This window comes from Phlebotomus papatasi, chromosome 2 (genome assembly GCF_024763615.1).
Source record: "Phlebotomus papatasi isolate M1 chromosome 2, Ppap_2.1, whole genome shotgun sequence".
NCBI lineage: Eukaryota > Metazoa > Arthropoda > Insecta > Diptera > Psychodidae > Phlebotomus > Phlebotomus papatasi.
This window is the reverse complement of record NC_077223.1, coordinates 94,804,961-94,826,255: the sequence shown is the minus strand read 5'-3', so window position 1 is coordinate 94,826,255 and position 21,295 is coordinate 94,804,961. Positions and strand designations below refer to the sequence as shown.

Here is a 21,295-nt window from a genome sequence, read left to right as displayed (position 1 = left end):
TGGACAGGACGTAGAAAATTATTGTGTAGCAGAACATGAGGCATGTTCCGGCAATATTGACTAGAACCACTGAGGCTTCACTGGTCAGAAGGCCATATTTAAGCCACAGACTGCATCTGGAATGGAAATATGAGCAAATTAGTAAAGGATTTTTAGCAATGCTTTGTCAATGACTTACGAGAGGAATCCTGAGATAAAGGGCATTGCAGAGACATTTTCTGTTGATTTTCTCTGCATGCATTTCCGACAAACTAGAATTCCTGATAGGAATTGAAGGATTGTCGTAACGACTGTTGATGCTGATAATATATCTAGCAATTCAATTGCCATTTCCGGTGATTTTCACCCACTCAATATGTTTCCGGGACGTTCTTTAAACTAATTTTTGCCAAAAATTCTGGCTTCTATTCACACCAATCCATATGTTTAATCAAATATTGCTGAGATTTTTTCCTCGGTTATCTGACTGCTCGTTCTGCAGCACTTCTGGGCTTTTTCCCGCGTTTAATTTATGCTTTTTGGCAAAAACAAAATATTATGGGCAAAAACTCCTCGTCAATAATTTCCACGGTGACGTCCAAACGAGCCGCCTGACATATTAATCAATTTCCCGCCTTTCCTGCACGATGGCGGCAGTATCGTTTATGAATATTTTTGGCGGGAATAAAAAATATGCTTATGCAAGACTAAATATTGCTTAATAAGTGAAATTTTCACTATTTCAGAACACGTAGCGTGAAAAACATACACATATTTGAGTTGAAACAATGAAGAAGACTCCACTGCAAATGCTAAAATATAAATTTTCTGCCCGTAATGAGTGATTTACAATGAAATCCCAGTTCACAAAAAAATCACTGTATTTTCACTGAAATTTATGATTTTCTAATCTCCCTAGTTCTAATAGTATCCTCAAGATTAGTCCTGAGTGAAATTCATCAAGAAAAACAGTGAAAATCTATTTCTATTTGCTCTTTTCGTGTCGGTTTTCTTCAAATCTCTCAGCAAACAGTGCACTCTCCTGGCACATCGACGTGACTCAGATTCTTTGGTTATACAGTGGATTTGTCAGTGAGGGCCTCATAAAAAAGTTTCCTGATAAATCCACATTTTTGGGCTCTACTCTTGAGCTCATTTATCACCCCAGTCACTCGTCGAACGTATATATAAGAAATGAAATAGAAGTGTTGATAATCCCAAGTTACTATAGTGTATACTTATAGTTTTTTGGTTGTGCAATTTTTCCCTGTGCAATTCTTCTTGGTTGTTATTAGAACCCTCCTGGGACAGGAGAAATTGTAAAAAGAATGGATCAGAAAACATCTTTTCTACCTCCGAGCCCTCAATCGGAGCAATCCCGCTTCAATGAAGTAAATTTGCAGGATAAAAATCTATTTTCCAAGCCAAGATGATTGGTAAAATGCTTTTTTCTTATTTCAGGTGGAGAAAATGGGCTTCCTCCTTCTCATAGTAGCCCTTACCACGACCTTTGGTACAGCTGTCCCCGTTGGATATACCATTGGCGTGGTTAATGCTCCCGCAGAGGTCAGTATCACACTTCCTCTAGGTCCATTTACTCCAAAATATACTAATATCTTATCTCTTCCGGACAGTACATGAGAAATTGGTGTAATGCCAGTTTCCTCGAGCGATATGGGGTAACACTAACGGAAAACAGTCTAGATATCCTTTGGGCGTCTATTGTATCTGTCTTCCTTATTGGTGGCTGTGCAGGTTCTCTCGGTGGAGCCTGGATTGCGGATAATTTGGGCAGGTATGTTCAACATTCCCAATGTATTGCATTTGTCATTCGAAGAGAATCAATAGCAGGTGCTGGTATCATGCTGATTCATCAAATATGCAAAAAGGCTCAAAAGGTAGTTCGAAAAAAATCGATTAAAGTTAGATGAGAAAAACGCGGGAAAAGTCCACAATCTTCGAGAAGTATTAATCTAAGGATTATCTCTATATATAAAGTAAATTTGAAGCATTTTATGAGAATTATCAGCTGTGCTTCTCAAGCATACCAAAGATAATGAGAATTGTTAATTAATTTCGTATCTCTTTTGAAAGGCTAATGCACATGAACGAAATTTTTCGTTATAGAATTGGTTTCAGTTTGCAGGCTTTGCAAGCCTTGGATTGATCTTTTTTGAATTTTACGCCCAAATGTATGATCACATATTAAGTCAAGCTCAAAGTTGGTTGTCTGGTTTCTCTGCACTATCTGCGCTGGTTTCTTCGCACTATCCTAATTTATTGAATGAGACTGTGCAGCCTAGCGCCCGTTTACAACAAGTATAGATGGTGACAAATATGACGAAGTCAAAATCAGTAGTGTAGATTCGGTAGCCATATTACGTTCTGTTTGTTGGTTCTTTATGACATCACCTTACTACTTACGATGAAATTATGAGATTCACGAGTCTCACTGAATCAAAACAGATGTAACTATTACTACTTATTCATCTATGATCTTCAAACTTCACAGTTCTTGTAGGATTTGTAAGTATTTTGGGAATTAACTTAAGCAAATTACTAAAAAACTCTGACTTATCGGCAGTGCTGGCAATATTGTGAAATTTATTGAAATCCCGATAAACAAAACAAATTTTTAGCAGTGTAATGTTTTGCAACCCAATAAAAAATTGTCTGCTAGAATCACACGAAACACAGTGGATTCGTTTTAAAATTTGAAATTTGCCGGACCACCAAGTATTATTTAATTTATTTTATGTATTTAATATTAATTTTTGTGGCAATATCAAATTTTGTGTTAGATTTATAAGCGATTGATCATACATTAGAGTGTTTAGCGAGGTGTTTAGTTCAAAAATTTAAAATTTTACGCAAAACCCAGTAAATGATTATCTGTTGAAGGGGCCAAGGACACGTCTGCTGGATCTAAGGATTCGTCCTAGTTTTGTCCCACAAGATGTCCATAAATATCCCACTTTTATGGTATTTTAATTTAATTTTTTTCTCATTTTGAATAGTTTTATTGACGTTATATTTGCGTTTTGTATATTTTGTATTTCTTCAACGACGACGAACATTTATGTTTTGTTTATTTTTTCTTATCTGTTTTAAAGCACCGGGACACTTCTTGAGCACTTCTTTCGTAGCATACTCATTTTCTTCGTGACATTGGCGATAAAATTTGCGCAGAAAAAAAAGATGTATCAAAATAAACCTAACATGTCTCTTCTCTTTTCTTGTAGAAAAAAATCATTATTAGTGTGTGGCGTTCTCTTCGTAATCGCCGCAATGTTTTTCATTTTTTGCCGTATGGCAAATTCAGTGGAAATGCTAATAATCGGCCGACTGATCGTAGGTTTTGCGTCGGGACTCACCACAGCCACACTCCCCATGTATTTGCTCGAACTGGCGCCACTAGCTCTGCGTGGCGCTCTTGGGGTCTTTTGCTCAATTGGCGTCACCGGAGGCGTAGTGGTTGGTCAAGTGTTCAGTTTACAGGAGATCTTTGGTACTGATGAACTATGGCACTGGGCCCTATCCTTCTATGTCGTTCTTGTGATTGTCTGCTTTGTGGCAGCACCGTGGTGGCCAGAAAGCCCCAAATATCTCTATTTAACTGCCAATAGAAAAGATGATGCGAAGACGGGTGAGTTCTGCGAAGGTTTCTGTGTTAAAGTGTATTAATTATTTAATTATTATTAATTTAGTTTTGCTCCGCCTGCGTGGGAATGATCCCAATTTTGTGCAATATGAACTAGAAGAGATGAATCAAGAACTTGTGGAGAAATCTGATACGCGCTCAGTTAAATCTGTGATTAGTGACCCTGCACTTTTGCTGCCAATAGTGCTAGTATGTGCCTTGCAAGGAGGACAGCAATTGTCCGGAGTCAATGCTGTCTTCTATTACTCCGTCTCGATTTTCGAATCGGCCGGATTAAGCTCCACAAATGCCAAGTGGGCGAATCTTGGTGCTGGCTGCCTCAATCTTGCAACAGCCTTTTTCACGCCACTTCTCATGAAGTATGTCAACAGACGACCCATCAGTTTAATATCGTGCACCGGAAGTGGCATTTTCCTGTTTATTCTCACCTTTGTGGTCAACTACATTGTAAGTATTAATCATATTATTTTTTCTTTTTTATATGTAAATTAACTTTCGTTACCTGTGATCTGTGACACAACCTGTGAGGTACTAATCTAGAAACATTAATTTATGGTTCAAAATCGAAAGGGAACTATGCCTTTATAAACCCGTCAGTACATCGTGGCATGTAAATGTTACTAAAAAATTACGTTGATTCACTTGTCCTTTCACCATTTTAGAGACAACCTAATTGTTCTTTTACAGAATTATGCCTCATGGATGGCCTATGCTTGCATAACGTGTGTTCTTCTCTACATCTTCTTTTTTCAAACTGGCCTCGGACCAATTCCATTTTTTATAGGTTCAGAATTGTGCAATGTATCCCATCGAGCCGCCATAATGTCACTGGGGTCTTTAGCTTCATGGTCCGGGAACTTTATTGTGGGCATTTCTTTTCCTATTCTTCAATCTTTTTGGGGGGCTTGGGTTTTTCTTCCTTTTGTCAGTACTTGTATCATTTTGGTAATTTTGATATTTTTCTACCTACCAGAAACTCGAGGTAAACAGGCTTCCGAAGTAGCCTTATTGATATCAAAAGGTTTTAGGTCCAAACCGCGAGAATCTGCATAGATAGCTTTAAAAAGAAAATAGTGGAGTAATATACAGATCTATTAATCTCTTTTCTAAAAATAAACGAAAGTGTAGTCCTTTAAATAAATCTCTAAAAAGAATCTCAAACTCAACATCAGTGTATCTAATAATCTGAAAAAAATATAAGAAAGACTGATGCATTAAATATAAGGTCCAGTTCAGCAAAATCTAGGGTCAATTTAATGATCTTTTTGCAGAATTACGCATCATGGCTCGCCTATGCGTGTGTAGCTTCTGTTCTTCTCTTTATTCTTTGCCATGCTTCTGGTCTAGCTCCGGTTCCTTACTTTATCGGATCGGAACTATGCAGCGTATCTCATCGAGCAGCAATCATGTCTCTCGGTGCCCTGGCTCAATGGTCAGGAAATTTTATTGTAGGAATTTGTTTTCCAGTTCTACAATCTTATTGGGGCGCTTGGGTATTTCTTCCTTTTGTCACCACCTGTATACTTCTAGTCATCTTAATTTATTTTTATCTGCCTGAAACGAGAGGGAAATCAGCAACTGAAGTAGCTCTTTTGGTTTCTAAAGGCTTTAAATCAAAACCACGTGAGGCTTAGAAGTCATTATGAACTGCAGATCTCAAATACATTTATGTGCCATAGTTTAAAATTTACAATGATCTGAAAATGAGAATCTTTTGTTGATCTGAAATAAATATATGTATGTGTTTAGTTTAATGAAAATAAAACGGTATTATATTTTCGAAAAAAAAAATAAAGAAAACCATTTAAATTGTGTACTGCGGGGTTTATCAAGGAAGTCTCTTTAACAACTATTAAATAAAATTGATAATTTTACCATATTCTTTTCAGGATTACGCTTCATGGCTGGCATATGCCTGCATCGCATGTGTTCTCCTCTATATCCTCTTCTATCAAATCGGTCTCGGACCAATTCCCTACTTTATCGGTTCGGAATTGTGTGACGTATCATCACGAGCTGGTCTTATGTCTCTGGGTTCCTTGGCTTCTTGGTCTGGAAATTTTCTCGTGGGCATTTCGTTCCCGATCCTTCAGTCTCTCTGGGGTGCATGGGTATTTCTTCCCTTCGTTATTGTATGTTTCCTGCTCGTCCTCCTTCTCTTCTTCTACTTACCTGAGACTCGCGGAAAGCAAGCGTCTGAAGTGGCTCCACTCGTCTCACGAGGCTTTAGATCGAAACCACGGGTGCCTTTTCAATAGTGCGAACCTGGTTTTTATAAGTTAACATTTTACGAAATTACTTTTATCAGCTCTATTATTTGATATTTCAATTTTAGCATTAGTATGACAATTTTATACGGATATCAGGATTTTTATATTATAATTGACTTGGGTACAATAATTTCAGTTTAGCTTAGAAATTAAAATGTCTTCCAATTAAAGAATTTTTCCCTACAATTTCGCTATAGGAGTAAAGATAGTAAATATACTGAAAATATTGTTGATAAATATTTTCTCCTAAAAACTGTTGTTATACTTCTAAAGGTTGTATGTTTATTTTATTTTTTATTATCCCTTTTTAGTTTCTATAGTTTAAGATCTCTCAAGCAATAGGTTGAAAAAGACATCATAAGAAAATAATTAAATAAGTTTTTGTTTTATGCGCAATAAAATCTTTTTCTCTGCCTTTACAAATTGGTCTTTTATTTCATGTCTAAATAAGGTAAAGTGTCCTCAAGTCGACCGGTTCCTCAATTCGATCGGTAGAGATATTTATTCAATTTATTTATATTTGCACTAATATTTGGCGTATGATCTAACATTAACTCTTTCCGGACCACAACATATCCAGCGAACGAAATTCAGTAAAACTCACTTTATTGTAACTCTTAGTGGTCAAATATGATACTTTAGTAGAGAAAGAATTTTTTCCGCCTCTGGGAAATTGGAAAACTCATGGGAACTCTCGTCCCCAAAAGAACGCAAAGGATACAAACTTCAATTTTCCCAAAGCCAATATTATCGATTTTGTAAACTATTTGTGCGTGTCAAAGGACTCATGTACGATGTTGATAACTAAAACAAGGTGAATTATTGACCAGTATCTTGTGGGATGTCCAGGAAGTGCTAAAAAAGACACCCAGCTCCTGCTTGCCAACAGATTCCTCATAATATTTTACACATAACACTTTAAAACACATTTCTTTCAACACGATGTTATTGCAGACACATTAAGCTTTCTCAAGAGCCAAAAAAACACTTCCTTGACAATCACAATTCATTAAAATCAGTAAAAACATCCCTGAAAGCAATCTCCCTCGCTGTCAAATGTCAAAATTATCGGCCATATTTCCCGCTTGGAATTTTGTTACAAGGTTGTCGTCAAAAAGCAAATGGCGGGCATTGGCGGGATAACCTTACATTTGACTTCTAGATTTTTGTGGACGAGAGTTCCCATGAAGTTTGAACAAGTTTTTTGAAAATTTAAGAAAAAATTGTTTTTCGAATTTATGTAATGTGCAATTGTTAGTTATCATACTTATTGGCCCCGAGAGGTTTTTCCTTATTCGGGTCTAGAAATATGAAAAAAGTCGCAATATCTGCAAGGAAGCAGAAAATCGAAAATTCACGATTTTTGACCAAGAATATCTTAGCTCAGGAGTTAATTGGGATTTTGCAAAAAATATCCTAGATTTGGACATTCTTATAGTTTGCAATCATCCACAAGAATCGGAATTTTATCGATTCTAAATAGTCTAAAAAAAAATCTTTTCCATGGGTACCCAGAGTCCCAAAGGAGACGAAAGAGTTAATAGGTCAATTATTCTATAAATAAATACGAATCAGTGACAATTTTATAGAAATTCACCATCAAACATTCAAATATTAACTACCGGTCGAGTCGAGGAACCGGTCGACTCGAGGGCATTTTACCTTATTTCGTTGATACAGATACTTGCATTCGAAATGAACAAATTATCATCAGAAAATAACAAAAAAATGAAAAAAAAGCTTTCAAGTCGTGATTTTGTTTTATTAAAAAATTAGCTTTTAAACTACTTCGCAAAAATAATTTTTACTTATTATTAAATAAAGTTTTTTACATCTAAAAATTTTAATTTTGTTGTCCTACGAATTGTCGTAGGAGAATATCCCTTGCAGATTCAATAGTAATTGGGTAATTGAATTCGAGGAATGAATGCATGTTTCATATTTTACTTGGTGATCAAGAAACATGAAACATGAATGAAACAAAATTTTGGAGGGAAATGGCAGCGCCGCGTTGCGGATTTCTTGTGCAAACTCCGCAGTGTCAGAGAGAGGAAGGTGAAAATAAGAAAAATTGTGGGCTGCAAATTAATTGTGGAATTTTCTGGGTCAATTGCTCGAGTGTGATGTCGTTCAAGAAGGATCTCGTGTTGCTGCTGAAGCCCTATTACTGGGTAAACATTCTGCTAAGTCTGTCGTATATCATTGCCAAAAGAGCGCCCTATGTCTGCACAATTCTCTTCGATCAAGCAGAACAGTGCGAACTGGATGGCCGGGAAACGGAAATCCTCTTCTTCCTGCTCATTGTCGTGATGATCCGAACCAGAAAGGCTGGCAGTGTCACCATGATTAACTACCTGACATCATCATTCATGTACACCAAATTTGCCAATCTCATTCTCTGGTTCTACAGCGATTTTCGCTATGGAGTCTCCTATGGGGCGCTCTTCATCCTCCTGGCACTCATTTTGCCTGAACCAACATATTCTGGACCCGAAAACGTCCTCTACTTCCGCGGACTCAATACCCTGGAGGAAGAACTTGAGCGTGACAAGAGGGTCTCCTGGCTCGTGGAATTTTACACTGTCTGGAATCCAGCTTGCGTAAACTTTGCTCCAGTATTCGCACAATTGTCCTCCGAGTACCACTTAGATAACTTAAAATTCGGAAAAATTGATTTGGGACGATTTCCAGAGGCAGGAAAGAAGTTCCATGTCTCAGATAGCTCACTCAGTCGTCAGCTTCCATCGTTAATCCTCTTCCGGAATGGCAAAGAAGTGGCCAGGAGACCAATGGCCGATGCTCATGGCAAACTGCAGAAGTTCTTCTTCTCCGAGGACAACATTAAGGCAGCCTTCGATCTCAATAATCTCTATCGTGAGTGCAAGGAGAATCCCATCAAGAAGGCAGCCGCTCTAACTGCTGATGACAAGAAAAAGAATTGAGGGCATTTTCATTCACTGCCAGTGACGTATTTTTCCTGTAGGATTCGCAATATTTATTTAGTCTTAGGCCTCTCGAGTGTTTGTAGATAGAAAATCTGTAAAATTGTATTTGTTGAAGAAATTGATAAAAGAGATAAAAGAAGATTCGATTGCAGTGACAAGATAGGCTTTCAATTTTCCTGGGAATTGTGATTCTTCTGTTGGCCATTGCGTTTATTATCTATTACACACGGAAAATAAAATACTAATTACAACTTGGCTTGCTTTTTTTCTTAAATTTTAAATATAATAATTTTGAAAAGATTGTTCCTTTATTACTAAATATTTAGAAGTAATAAAGTTAATAATGGAACTGAGAAGCTACGTTTCATAAAAAGAAATAATTCAAAGGTGTTAAAGTTGTATTTTTTCTGCATTTTTAACCCTTTAACGACGAGACACTTTAGGAACTGAAAACCAACAATAAGAATTAAACTCAGAAACATAATCAAGGATAAGTCTTACATCTATCCTTGGGAAGTCCAACAGAGTCTGATTCAGTGTATTTTGCGCCTCTATGAACGATAGGGCAAAAAATAGCCCAAAAATTTAAGTATTTTTTCTGACAATACCAATGAATAGTATTTTTCGTTTTAATGAAAAATATTACGTATGAGTATTGTAGTTTTTATTGCCAAATGGGTTTTGCTTAAAAAATTGGAAGTAAAAAAAAATAAAATCAATTATGAATTTGAAAATTTAAAAATTCGCCATTTTTTAGCTTAAATATTTACTACATAGCAAATAGCTAGAGATTTGCAAAAAATATTCTAGATTCCTTCAACCTTCTACTTTACAATTATGTACAGACATAAGAAAAAAATAAATTTAGGTAGTCAGGAAAAAATATTTTCTTTATGGGACACCGGTGTTCCAATCGTCCTTAAAGGATTAAATGAGCTCCGGTACAGTAGACTCTCTAAATTGGGTATTTGGTGCAAAATGTCATCCGAATTATCGAGAGATTCAGGCGTCAAAGTAATTGTAAATTCCACAAAAAAGCACTCAATTATAAAGAATCACGATAAAACAAGAGGAACTACATCAAATTTGAGAATATTAGATTCAGTACATAAACTCAATCAATGTGAAAGTTGCCAACTAAATTTTTCGAGATAAAAGAGTCATCGGAGAGATAGTCCAATTGAGAAAGAGGACAATTGAGGGAGAGTCTACCGTAGATATAGATAGTTAATTACTGAAGATTGAACTGCGATTAACGTTCCTGACTAAGATTTGTTCTAAACTTTTAATGTGGAAAAGAAGAAATCAACAGTTATTTCCGTTATGCAATTTTTTATTGCTTAAATATTGCAGAAAAAATGTCTAACATTGGAAAATCGATAGAAACCTATGTATATGGACGAAATTTTTATCTGAACAATATCTAAAAAAAAGCATATATCCAAAAATAAAAGAGATCATTTAAGTCGTTTTGAATATCTACTAAAAGGTTTTAATTTTTGGGGAAAGTGGCGGAATGGGCAAAAAATTAAGGACATGTTAATGATTCTAAGTTTACATAGAGGGAATCCTTCGAAAATTGTATAAGTTGCTATATCTTTTCATCGTTAAACACCTAAATCAGATGGAAATTAAAACACGGAAAATGAGAAATTTCTATGACTTGTTCCTCAACTTACCATTGCAGCTGAGACTCGATATTAGCACTGAAATTTTACAAGATACCGAGATATTTTTAGTATACAAAACAATTACCTGAAGAATGTCCTCAAATCTCAATTTTTTCTCAAATGTTCGACTTTATTTTTGGGACAAAAAATTTATCCAAAAGTGCAACTTATTTTGATACGGAAAGGAGTTCAATGTAATCAAGCGGTAATGTCGTATATCGCGTGTTGCAAGAATCTGCTGATCGTAGACCGCCCAGGAGCGCCTTTCCCGCAATGTGGATGTTTTTTTGTGCTCCAGGCTCCAGAACTTTTTTAGGGAAGAGGCGGTGTATTTTTATTACGTTATTATCACAGTGAGAATCTTTTTCTCTTTTTTGTCTTTTTCTGGACATTTAGATCTTTGTATCAGACGGGCTCAAACTCACAACTGTGAGAGTCATGCCCAGTATCTTTCCGCCCTAGAGCCCACGGTCTTTCCTATTACGACACTAAGATCAGAAATTTAGGAGCGAGCCCTTTACAGAAGGGAATATTAATAGTTTAGTTTTATTTAATAATTTATTTATTTAATTCACAATAATAGGGTCATCCGTCTTACAATTGTGAAAAAAAGAAAAAAAAAATTTACACAAAAAAAATTAATACATCAAAATGAGAAAAAAAAGAAGCAAAAAGAAGAAAAATTTGGGCGTTAATTTCTCAAAGGCTCAGCCTGAAAATGCCGCCGAATACCATCCGCAGAGTTACGGCTATTAGCCGGAATGGAATTGTGAAGTACTATGCCCTTTACAAACAGTGTGCGGTAAAGGCAGTCACTGTTAGATTTAGGTACTATAAGTCCTCGAACTCTTGCCGAACCCCCCCACCCCTAACCAGAAGATTCGATAGGTACTCAGGACGTCCAAAAAGCAACAAATTGAACAAAAAGAGCACTGCTCTCATGTTCAGAAGAGAAGTCAGGTCACAGCCAACAAATACATTCCAATATTTGTTAGTTTCGTTGGAATATAACATTTTATTTAATACATAAAAATGTTATGACGTTTTATTTTAATCTCTCTTTTCCTATAAAGAAAGCTGATTATATTTCATATACCAAAGGGTACTATAAGAGTTATTAAAGTGTCTTTTGACCCTATTTGTTTTTCCGCTATAAAAAAATGTTCTTTCACAAAAGTGTGAAGTCATTCAATTCGTTATAAAAGTGCGTACATCGCCCGAGAAACCAGTGTCCGTTATATTAATTTTATTCAATTCGAGGAAGATTATTTTATATAAAAATTGGCTCAGATTGTTATTCGAATGTCCTCTCCGTAGTAAGGGAGCAACTAATATTAAAATGCCTATTTTTTTAGGTTCGAATAATAAAATATTGATTTTTTTTGGGTTTTCAAAATTCCGGGACTTTTCAAAACTCAGGATCCCTGAATTTAAATATTTTGCTAATCCCGAATTTCGGGACACCAGATTCCCGAATATAGGATTTTTGGATCCTGGAATTTGGAATCCTGACGCCAAGAGCCATGGGGAAATCGTGTGAATTTCATGTCCCCAAGACCCCAAGATCTTTGGGATCCCAAGGTCCCATTTTATTCAATGTTTGGGCTCAAAATTAATTCCGATCCCAATAGGGTGCTGTATTGGAAAACCTATTTTTTTCTTGATCTTGATGTAATCAAAAGATTGAGATATAAGATATTACTAGCATTTTATAAAAATAAATATTAATTATAAGCATTTCTATTATTTTTACAAATTTTTGAAATAGTTTTTATAAAACATAAAACTTACGGAATTAAAAACAATTGTGAAAAATAATTTGAGATGATCGAATTGTTCGAATTTTTAATATGATCTTGATTTTGCGTTTAGCAAATTACAATAGCAATGTCCTGCTTTTGAAATAAATTTGAAAGGATTCAGTCTGTAGGAATCCGAGAGATGGCACTGCGGTAGTTTGTCATCGCCCCGATCGCCGAACGAAGTGCAGAGGTTGGAAAAATTGTGTTTAATTTTCTGCATAGAGAAGAAAATCCCCATAAATTCCATCCCTAGTTGAGTGAGTTCCTGTTTGATTGATTAGTGATTGAATTGGGAAGCAATGGCTGCTACTGCACGGATTTTTGCCCGAGTCAAAGGTACATTTCATTATGTAATCGTGGTGTGAAAAATTTGGGTAATTGACAGACAGATTTGCACCCATGATTGAAGTCACACTCTCCGGACGGCTGACTCAGCCGGAGAAGGGCAGTGACTGTGACTGAATCTTGGTAAAAATATTCTTACCAGTCTTTGGAAACAATTCCAGCAAATAAAAACTTGATTAAAATTGAGAATCTTAAAGTAATAAAAACAGTGAGCCTGGAACTCTGGATTTTGTCCGGGAGAGTGATCTGATAAAGCCAGAGATTGCGGTGTTTTAATTGATGACCTTGTCACTTTGTCGGGCAATGTCTCACCCTTCCTCAATCCGCAATTGACGACAATGTAAACAGAGATTCTATTTTTGCGCTACTCACAGAGATTTCTTTTATTTCTCGACGCACAGATAACCTCGTACTGCCCGGAGTGAGGTTCAGCAGTGTCTACAATGCTACACGAAAGAACCTCGTACTTACTTCAGAAACCCGAGTGATCTGCCAAGGCTTCACTGGCAAGCAGGGTAGCTTCCATGGGAAGCAGGCCATCGAGTATGGAACCAAGATGGTTGGAGGAGTGTCTCCTGGCAAAGGAGGAAAGACCCATCTGAATCTTCCCATCTTCAACACGGTAAGTCACGTTTAATATTCTCTAAACTAAATTAAGTGTTCAATTCAGGGGAATTGTTCAATGTTCAGGAATTTATCTCTAGCCTCCTGGATAATTTAAATGATTTTTTTAAAATTACATTTAGCACATTTTTATTAATATTCAAATAAGAATGATTCTATAATCCAATTTCAATTGGCAAATGTTACGAGATTATTTACAAGGGCAACAACAGTACCATGCCAAAAATGTTGTCACTCATTTTATTGTGATTGAATTAAAACTGTGATAGAGCAGCTCAGCTTCGCAGTATGCTCGTCGCGTTATTTCCTGTTGTTCATGAGAAATTGATTCCTAATTAATTATTATTTGAATGAGTAAAGAGTAGTTTAGCGATAAAATTTATTTGGAAAAATACAAAGGGTACTTCATTCTAGAAACAATTTCAACCAGAAATGTTTCTAGAAGTTCGAAACACAGCAACGACCCCATTTAAAAAAAAATTTCTAAAAATGATACGCATCCAAGGATGACGAAAATATGTAAGAAAACTGGGAGATGCTTCTAAATAACATGGAAACATTCTCAGAGGCATAAGAATGAATCTAAGCGACAGGGAAACGTTTTCAGAAATGCAGAAACACTTTTAAGTGGCACGTAAACTTTCTCAGAAACGTGGAAACGGTTATAATTTACATGAAAACGTTTTCAAAAACGCAAAAACGCTTCTAAGGGATGCGGAATCGTTTCAAGGAATGTAAAAATGCTTAATTGTGGCACGAAAACATTTCCTGACAAGCGGAAACGCTCCTAAGCGGCATAAAAGTGTTTTCAGAAGAATAGGAACGCTTCCAAGCGACACGAAAACGTATTAAAAATGTGGAAACGTTTCTAAACGACATGGAAATATTTTCAGAATAGCAAAACCGCTTCTAAGCGACATGGACGCGTTTTCAAAAACTCGGAAACTCTTTTGAACGATACGAAAACATTTTTACAAACGTAGAAACCTTTCTAGGGGACATGAAAACGTTTCCAGAATCGCGGAAACGCTATTGACCGACATGAAAACGTTTTCAGAAACGTGAAAATACCTAAAGGCAACATGAAAACGTGTTAAGAACGCGTAAATGTTTCTAAACGCTATCGAAATATTTTCAGAATAGCAAAACCGCTTCCAAGCGACATGGGAACGTTTTCAAAAACTCGGAAACACTTCTAAGCGATATAAAAATATTTTTAGAAATGTTTCTAAGCCACAGGAAAACATTTTCGGAAAAGTAGAAACCTTTGTAAGAGTTATGAGACTGTTTCCGAAACACTGAAACGCTATTAAGCGACATGGAAACGTTTTTAGAAATGTGAAAACGCTTCTGAAGACGACACAAAAACATATTTAGTACACGGAAACGTTTCTAAGTGATAAGGAATCGTTTCAAGGAACACAAAAATGATTAAAAGCTACACGAAAACATTTCCGGAAACGCAGACATGCTACTAAGCGACATGAATCGTTTTCAGAACGCAGAAACGATTCTAAGCGACATGGAAACTTTTTCAGAAACGCAGAAACGCTTTCAACAAGAAACCATTTTCGGAAACGCTTGTAAACAACACGGGAACTTTTTCAGAAACGTAAAATTTTTTCTAAGAAACATGAAAACGTTTTCAGAAACGCGGAAACGCTATTGAGCGACATTGAAATATTTTTCAAGGAACGTAGAAATGTTTAAAAGCGACACGAAAACATTTTCAGAAACGCGGAAACGCTCCTAAGCGACATGAATCGTTTTCAGAATGTAGCAACGTTTCGAGGGGCCCATCAAGCCTAATAAAAAGTGAAGATATTTTTTCACTTTTCCTTGTAAAAATTTTGCAGTTATTGCACCGCGACTTAAACAAATTTGCTCGCAGTTCTTGTATTATTTCGGCGAAAATTATGAAATATGTATTTTTAGATAGCTTTTAATGCACGATTTCGAAATCAGACTGATAAATCAATTCTCTTTAGGAAAAAAAAATTTGCCAATAGTCTTCAGTGCCTCTATACAGAAACGTATGGAAAAATGAAATGTCGAGAGGCCCCTGACGTTCATAAGTAACGCAAAAACACAAAAATGCTTGTAATTAACACGGAATCGTTTTCAGAAGAGCAGAAATGCTTCTAACATTTTCAAAAAACCGGAAACGTTTTCAGAACTTGGGAAACGTTTCTAAACGATATGGAAACATTTTGAGAAACGCATCAGAAAAGCTTCTGAACGACACGAAAACGTTTTTAGAAACGCAAGAACGTTTCTGAGGACCTTAGGGACGTTTTCGGAAGCGCTTCTAAGTGACATGGAAACGTTTACATAAACGATAAGGAAACGTTTTCAGTAATGCAATGCAAAAACATTTTTAAGCTACATTGGAGAGTTTTCAGAAACGCGGAAACACTTTTTAAGTGACACGAAAATGTGTTTAGAACTTAGTTGAAATCAATACATTGAATTTCATTATGGTTATAAAAAACAATTTATCGGTTCACAAGAACTAGTTGTAATCAATTTAAAAATCAGTGGAATGTTTGACGAATGGAAAATGAAGAGTTTTTACTTCCTTGAAACATTATTTTTAGATGCTAATTATCAGAATTAGACCCATTTCTGCAGAAGAGACTCAGTTTTTTACTGAGCAACTCTTTTTTTCTGTCTCAATTTAAGTCATGGAAAAATAGTTTTAGGAATAATTCAATTAAATAAATTTGCACCACGAAATTTGGCATGGAACTGTAATTCAAAATTGGGGCTATTTCCCCCCAGTTCAAGCAATAAAAGGTTTTAATGAGAAAATTAAGCCAAATTTATGGGGAACTTGCCTTTGATGTGGATTTGCAGGTAAAGGAGGCGAAAGATGCGACAAACTGCGAGGCTACTGTGATCTATGTGCCACCGCCGCACGCCGCCAAAGCCATCTTTGAGGCTCTTGAGGCGGAAATTCCGCTGATTGTTTGCATCACGGAGGGAATTCCGCAGCAAGATATGGTCCGTGTGAAGCATGCTCTGCTGAGGCAGGACAAATCCCGCCTCGTGGGACCCAATTGTCCGGGAATCATTGCACCGGATCGCTGCAAGATTGGCATTATGCCGGGGCATATTCATCAACAGGGTTGCGTGGGCGTTGTGTCACGTTCCGGAACGCTAACTTATGAAGCGGTGAATCAGACGACGGAAGTGGGCTTGGGGCAGACTCTGTGTGTGGGAATTGGTGGAGATCCCTTCAATGGAACTGATTTTATCGACTGCCTCAGTATCTTCCTCAAGGATCCCGAGACAAAGGGCATTGTGCTAATTGGTGAGATTGGTGGAGTGGCTGAGGAGAAGGCAGCTGAATTTCTGCTTGAACACAATCAGGTAAGGGGGATTGGGATTTGGGAGGTGGAATGAGGAAAATTTTTGATTGAATTGGATTTTTTGAATCAGGGTATCAAAGCGAAACCCGTTGTGTCCTTCATTGCGGGCCTGACGGCGCCACCGGGACGTCGAATGGGACACGCTGGTGCCATTATTTCGGGTGGCAAGGGTGGGGCACAGGATAAGATTAATGCCCTGGAGAAGGCTGGTGTGATTGTGACGCGCAGTCCGGCGCAGATGGGCAAGGAACTCTACAAGGAGATGAAACGTCTTGAACTCGTTTAAGGAGGATTTGCAGGGAGTCTCAAAATAGCCAGCACCCAAAAAGGGGCATCATCCACAGGGCCTCCCAGGGGCGCTTCAACCATCTCAGTGTGGGTATTTTTGTTTTTGATCATCTCTCAAGAATTTCCATTCAAATGGCGTTTATGCTGAGGGCTGCAATTGTTTCTCCAGTGTTTCATCCATGTTTCTCTCGTGTTGCAGTGTCTCGAGCACGCTTAGCCCATTTCTTCCCTTTTAGTCCTTGTCTTTGGCCTTTCTCTCAGCAAATTCTCCGTTTGATGGAGATTTTTGGGATGATTCATACAGATAAAGAATAAAAATTGTTATTTATAAATAAAGAAAGAATTGAGAATGAACAGCGACAGAGATTATTAAAGAGCAGAAAATAAAGGAATCACACAATAGAAAGATATTTAGTAAATTAACGCACTCTTTCGAATGTAATAACAAAATTATATTAAAATTGTGAAGAGCAAGTTGTGGAATTAAATTAAATTTAATCGAATGGTAAAGTGTGAGTGATTCTGTGGACGTTTAAACATCGGAAATCAAGGTTACAATTGACGGTAAAATCGTGAAAGTGAAAAAAATCTCATGCATTCGATAGATTCTGCAGAGACTCAAGAACATTCTCACGTGCAGATTATCCCAGTTTCTTCTCGCAAATTTTTAGAAATTACAAAAAAAAATAATCAGTTGCAAAAAGAACTTTTTGTGTAATTTGGCAATGGAAATGACCCAGATTTTATTTCAATTTCAATGTTGAATTTGTAAAAAAAAGAAAGTCTTCGAGTGAACCTTACCAAATCCAAGGCATTGGAGTCAAAATTTAATTTCATGGTTTGCGTTGGGAATTTACTAAACAACTCATTTTATTTTCCTTTAATTTTCTGATCAGAATCATGGTAAAAAAAATGTTGCACAGATTTCTCAAGGTAGGTGAATTTATTGGATGAGGTGTACTTGCAAGAAATTGATTTATACATTGGTAATCCAGACTAAAAATCTACAATAGACTCTCTCAAATTCGGGCATATGGGACCGAAATGTCAGCCGAATTTGACAGAAATTCGGGCGACAAACTTTATGAAATGCAACGATTTTTTATTCATGTGCATACAGATATTGAGTTTTCACACTCATATATATCGTAAATTGCATGAAAATCCCTCGATAATGCAAAATCACATCCAAACTAAGACAAACCATGCCAAATTTGAGCATATTTGATTCATTTGATAATCATAATCAAACTTGAAAACTGACAACAAACTTTTTTCAAATGTAACCGCTGCCCGAATTAAAAAGTAGCCCGATCTCAAAAAATCCGAATTAGCGAGAGTCTACTGTATTGGACTAGAATTTATTAAATAGGGTAATGTGGTACATTTTGGAAAACGGTGCATTTTGGAACTTAATCTGGGGTGTTTTGGAAAGCACCTTAAATATATCGCTTAAAATCATATAAATACTTGTTTTCCCTTCATTTTAAATTTTTTTTTTTGAATTATTTAGCTTTCTACGTACCAGATACATAAAACTTGTGAAATTAGATTTTATTTAGGAGTGTAAAGTACGCGCGAAATTGACAGTGTACCATTCCACTTTTCACAAAATTTTCAGTGTGGTCAATTTTGCCGATATCAGCAGAAAAAGTGCTAAGTTTTCTCACTATTTAAACTTTTTTATCAGTGAAATTTAAACGTAATTTTGATAAAAAAAAAGTAAAGTTTGGACCTTGTATTTGAAGGTTAGTGATCAGGTTCAATGAAATTTGTTTGATTTATTAGTGAAAAAAGCAAATTTACAAAAGTAAATAATCCAGTGCATTTTGGAATGTGAAAAGTCTTTACAGTATTTCCTGTTTTTCTTGAAATTCCGATACCAAGAGAACCTTCAAAAGATAAACCATATACTCAGGATGATGTGGAGAAGGCTCTGAAAGCATTCAAGTGTGAGAAATGTCTAAGAGAAGCAATGATGGAATTCAATGTGTCAAATACGATTTTTACCGGTAAGTGTCCAGAGAAATGCCACACTGGACTCCCCAAAACTTACTCTTGAGGGGGAGAAGGACCTGGTGCAATGCTTCTTAGATTGTTACAATCGGTGGCATCCAATAACCCAAGATCAAGTGTTGGATACCCTGTGTACGAATTCGTCTTGTTCCAAAATACCCATTTTTCTTTGTTCCAAAATACGCACATCATTCCAAAATGTACCATTTTTACTTCTTTATATTTTTTACTATTTTAGATTCTTATTCTTAATAAAACAAAGAATATAAATATTAATTTAAACAAAGAAAAAAGTAATTTGGGAAGTCACTAACGTGTTTGAAAGTTGAAAATGTTAAAAGTCGGTCCAAAATATACCACATTACCCAATCATGTAAGGTCAAGTTTACTTGATCATTTAGAAACTATTTTTTTTTAGATTTCATTAGGTGTAGTAATACTTTCTATAGAAACCATTAGATTTACTACGGTAAAATATATGCGGAAAGATAATGCGTTTGATCAGTAAACAATTAAATTTGTAGTAAAAAATTGAATGTCGTCAGAAATTGTAGAACGAAGGGTATTCGAGGAATACATACATTTTTCAAGGTACCCGGGAAACCTATGCATTTAAAAAAAATTCACGGAGAACTCGGACAACGGAGAAACACGAAATACATTTGACATGGAATTCAGAGGTAACCCATAAATTTTTCTGGAAACCCGGGTAACTCATACACACTTTCTGGGAATTCACGAGGAACTCAGAGAATTTAAGGGAAACCCATACATTTTTTCCGGGAACTCATGGGGAACTCAAGGAACCATAAAATCTAAGGGTACTAACGGAGAGCTTACAGGAAACTCATACATTTTTCCAGGGAATCCGGGAAACCCATACACTTTCAGGGAATTCACTCGGGGAGAAACTCGGAGAAGTCACGGGGAAGCCACACATTTTTAAGAGAACTCACGGGGTAATTATAGGGAATCCATTCATTTTTTTTTTTCAAGGAACGCAGGGGACTCATTATTTTTCAGGGAATCCACGGGTAACATTGGGTAATTATATAATATTATTTAGGGGAACCGAGAACTTGAGCCATACTGATTCCTTACGAGTTACCTCTTGAAATTTCATGATATCGAAATTTCTATCCCTGCTACATATTCCCACTCTTTCACACACAAAATTAGGTTGAACTAAAAACTAAACTGAATTTGCTGTGATGTTCAAAAGAAATAGAGTGCGAAATAGAAAGATAGACATTGACATGCAAAAATTAAAAAAAGGGGATGTGGATTTTCATTTCATGAACTTTTCATGATCTAAAAAGATATGTCGGAGCACGGAAAACTCTTCTATGCATAAAAGTGCACCAAGGAATCGGGAACCAAAGTGCATTAGAAATTAAATTCAAAAATTAAAGAACATTTCTTTTGTTTATCTTAATTTTCACAAAAAAGGTGATTTTTGAAATGTTTTAGACATTTTGTAGACTTTTTTTGTGGAAGTGTTCTCACCTTTGCAAATAATTTTTGATTATAAAAACGATATATGGTTTTATGGTGAATTTTAAATAGAAAGCTTATTCAAATTTCAAAAAAGAAAAACTGAAGATCTGAAGATGCTTTTGATCACAATTTCATAAAACAAAAAGAAAAGCTAATTTGCTTTTCAAAAACTATTAAATATAGTTATTTTTGTCAAAAATTTAGACTTTTGTTAGTATCTAATTTTCTCAGTAAGAACACTACCAAATCTTAAACATTAAAAGAGATATTAAACAAATAATTTCTTAAGCTCTGAAGCAAAAATTGGCTTGCTTGAATGAAAAATTTTCAAACTCAATCTTAGCAATAATAATTATTCAGAAAAAGTCTTTTCTCAATTTAATTTTTAATACAGTAGACTCTTCGATATCCGGCTGACTGGGGGACAAAATGACATTTAGGTTTTTTGAATGATCAACGGTTTTTCTATTTTGTGCAGTGTGAATTTATTTTCTGTCTGACAAAGAAAAAGAGAATTTTCTTCATGGTGTGCTTATGTTTCATTTTTTATCACAATTATGTATTAAAAACTTCGATACAATGTTACTAATACTTTAATTCACTCTGGACAAACTTCATGTTTAGTGAAAATAATTTTGAATATATCAACCGCCAGTGTTTGGCAGCTGTCACCCGGATATCGAAGTGCCGGATATCGAAGAGTCTACTGTAATTAAAACGGGTTAAACCATTCTTATAATATAGAGAAAAGTAGATGAGACGGAATCAGTATTAAGAATTGGTTTTAATCGTTTTATCTCAGTAAAAAAATCTTAAGATAACAATTT

The 21,295-nt window shown here is 35.9% G+C and overlaps 4 protein-coding genes across 6 annotated transcripts in view; 3 read left to right on the top strand and 1 right to left on the bottom strand.

The window, feature by feature from the left end:
- Positions 1-616, bottom strand: part of LOC129802510 (sugar transporter SWEET1) — a 5,043-nt gene extending 4,427 nt beyond the window's left edge. Inside the window, exons 1-2 of the mRNA XM_055848409.1 lie at positions 179-616; positions 1-116 (exon numbers count right to left, since the gene is read on the bottom strand). Of these exons, the coding sequence (XP_055704384.1) occupies positions 1-116; positions 179-330 (268 nt within the window). The 5' untranslated portion in view covers positions 331-616. The remainder of the gene's footprint in view (positions 117-178) is intronic.
- Positions 617-704: 88 nt separating this feature from the next.
- LOC129802489 (solute carrier family 2, facilitated glucose transporter member 1) lies at positions 705-6,333 on the top strand. Of its 3 annotated transcripts, none has more exons than XM_055848379.1 (6): positions 705-1,370; positions 1,441-1,545; positions 1,614-1,774; positions 3,222-3,625; positions 3,687-4,087; positions 5,530-6,333. In XM_055848379.1, the coding sequence occupies exons 1-6, from the start codon at positions 1,308-1,310 to the stop codon at positions 5,896-5,898; spliced, it is 1,503 nt and encodes a 500-aa protein (XP_055704354.1). In that variant the 5' UTR covers positions 705-1,307; the 3' UTR covers positions 5,899-6,333. The 3 variants fall into 3 exon arrangements, with proteins under 3 accessions (XP_055704354.1, XP_055704356.1, XP_055704355.1); XM_055848381.1 differs by lacking the exon at positions 5,530-6,333 and adding an exon at positions 4,912-5,456 and having other exon boundaries at positions 734-1,370; XM_055848380.1 differs by lacking the exon at positions 5,530-6,333 and adding an exon at positions 4,328-5,456 and having other exon boundaries at positions 734-1,370.
- A 1,588-nt stretch (positions 6,334-7,921) lies between these two features.
- Positions 7,922-9,013, top strand: LOC129802505 (thioredoxin-related transmembrane protein 2 homolog). The gene has a single exon (XM_055848401.1). It carries the CDS (start codon positions 8,034-8,036, stop codon positions 8,850-8,852), a length of 819 nt encoding a protein of 272 aa, XP_055704376.1. The 5' UTR covers positions 7,922-8,033; the 3' UTR covers positions 8,853-9,013.
- A 3,433-nt stretch (positions 9,014-12,446) lies between these two features.
- LOC129802504 (succinate--CoA ligase [ADP/GDP-forming] subunit alpha, mitochondrial) lies at positions 12,447-17,465 on the top strand. The gene is made up of 4 exons (XM_055848400.1): positions 12,447-12,663; positions 13,074-13,294; positions 16,153-16,668; positions 16,738-17,465. Exons 1-4 carry the CDS (start codon positions 12,627-12,629, stop codon positions 16,951-16,953), a joined length of 990 nt encoding a protein of 329 aa, XP_055704375.1. The 5' UTR covers positions 12,447-12,626; the 3' UTR covers positions 16,954-17,465.
- Positions 17,466-21,295: the final 3,830 nt, after the last annotated feature.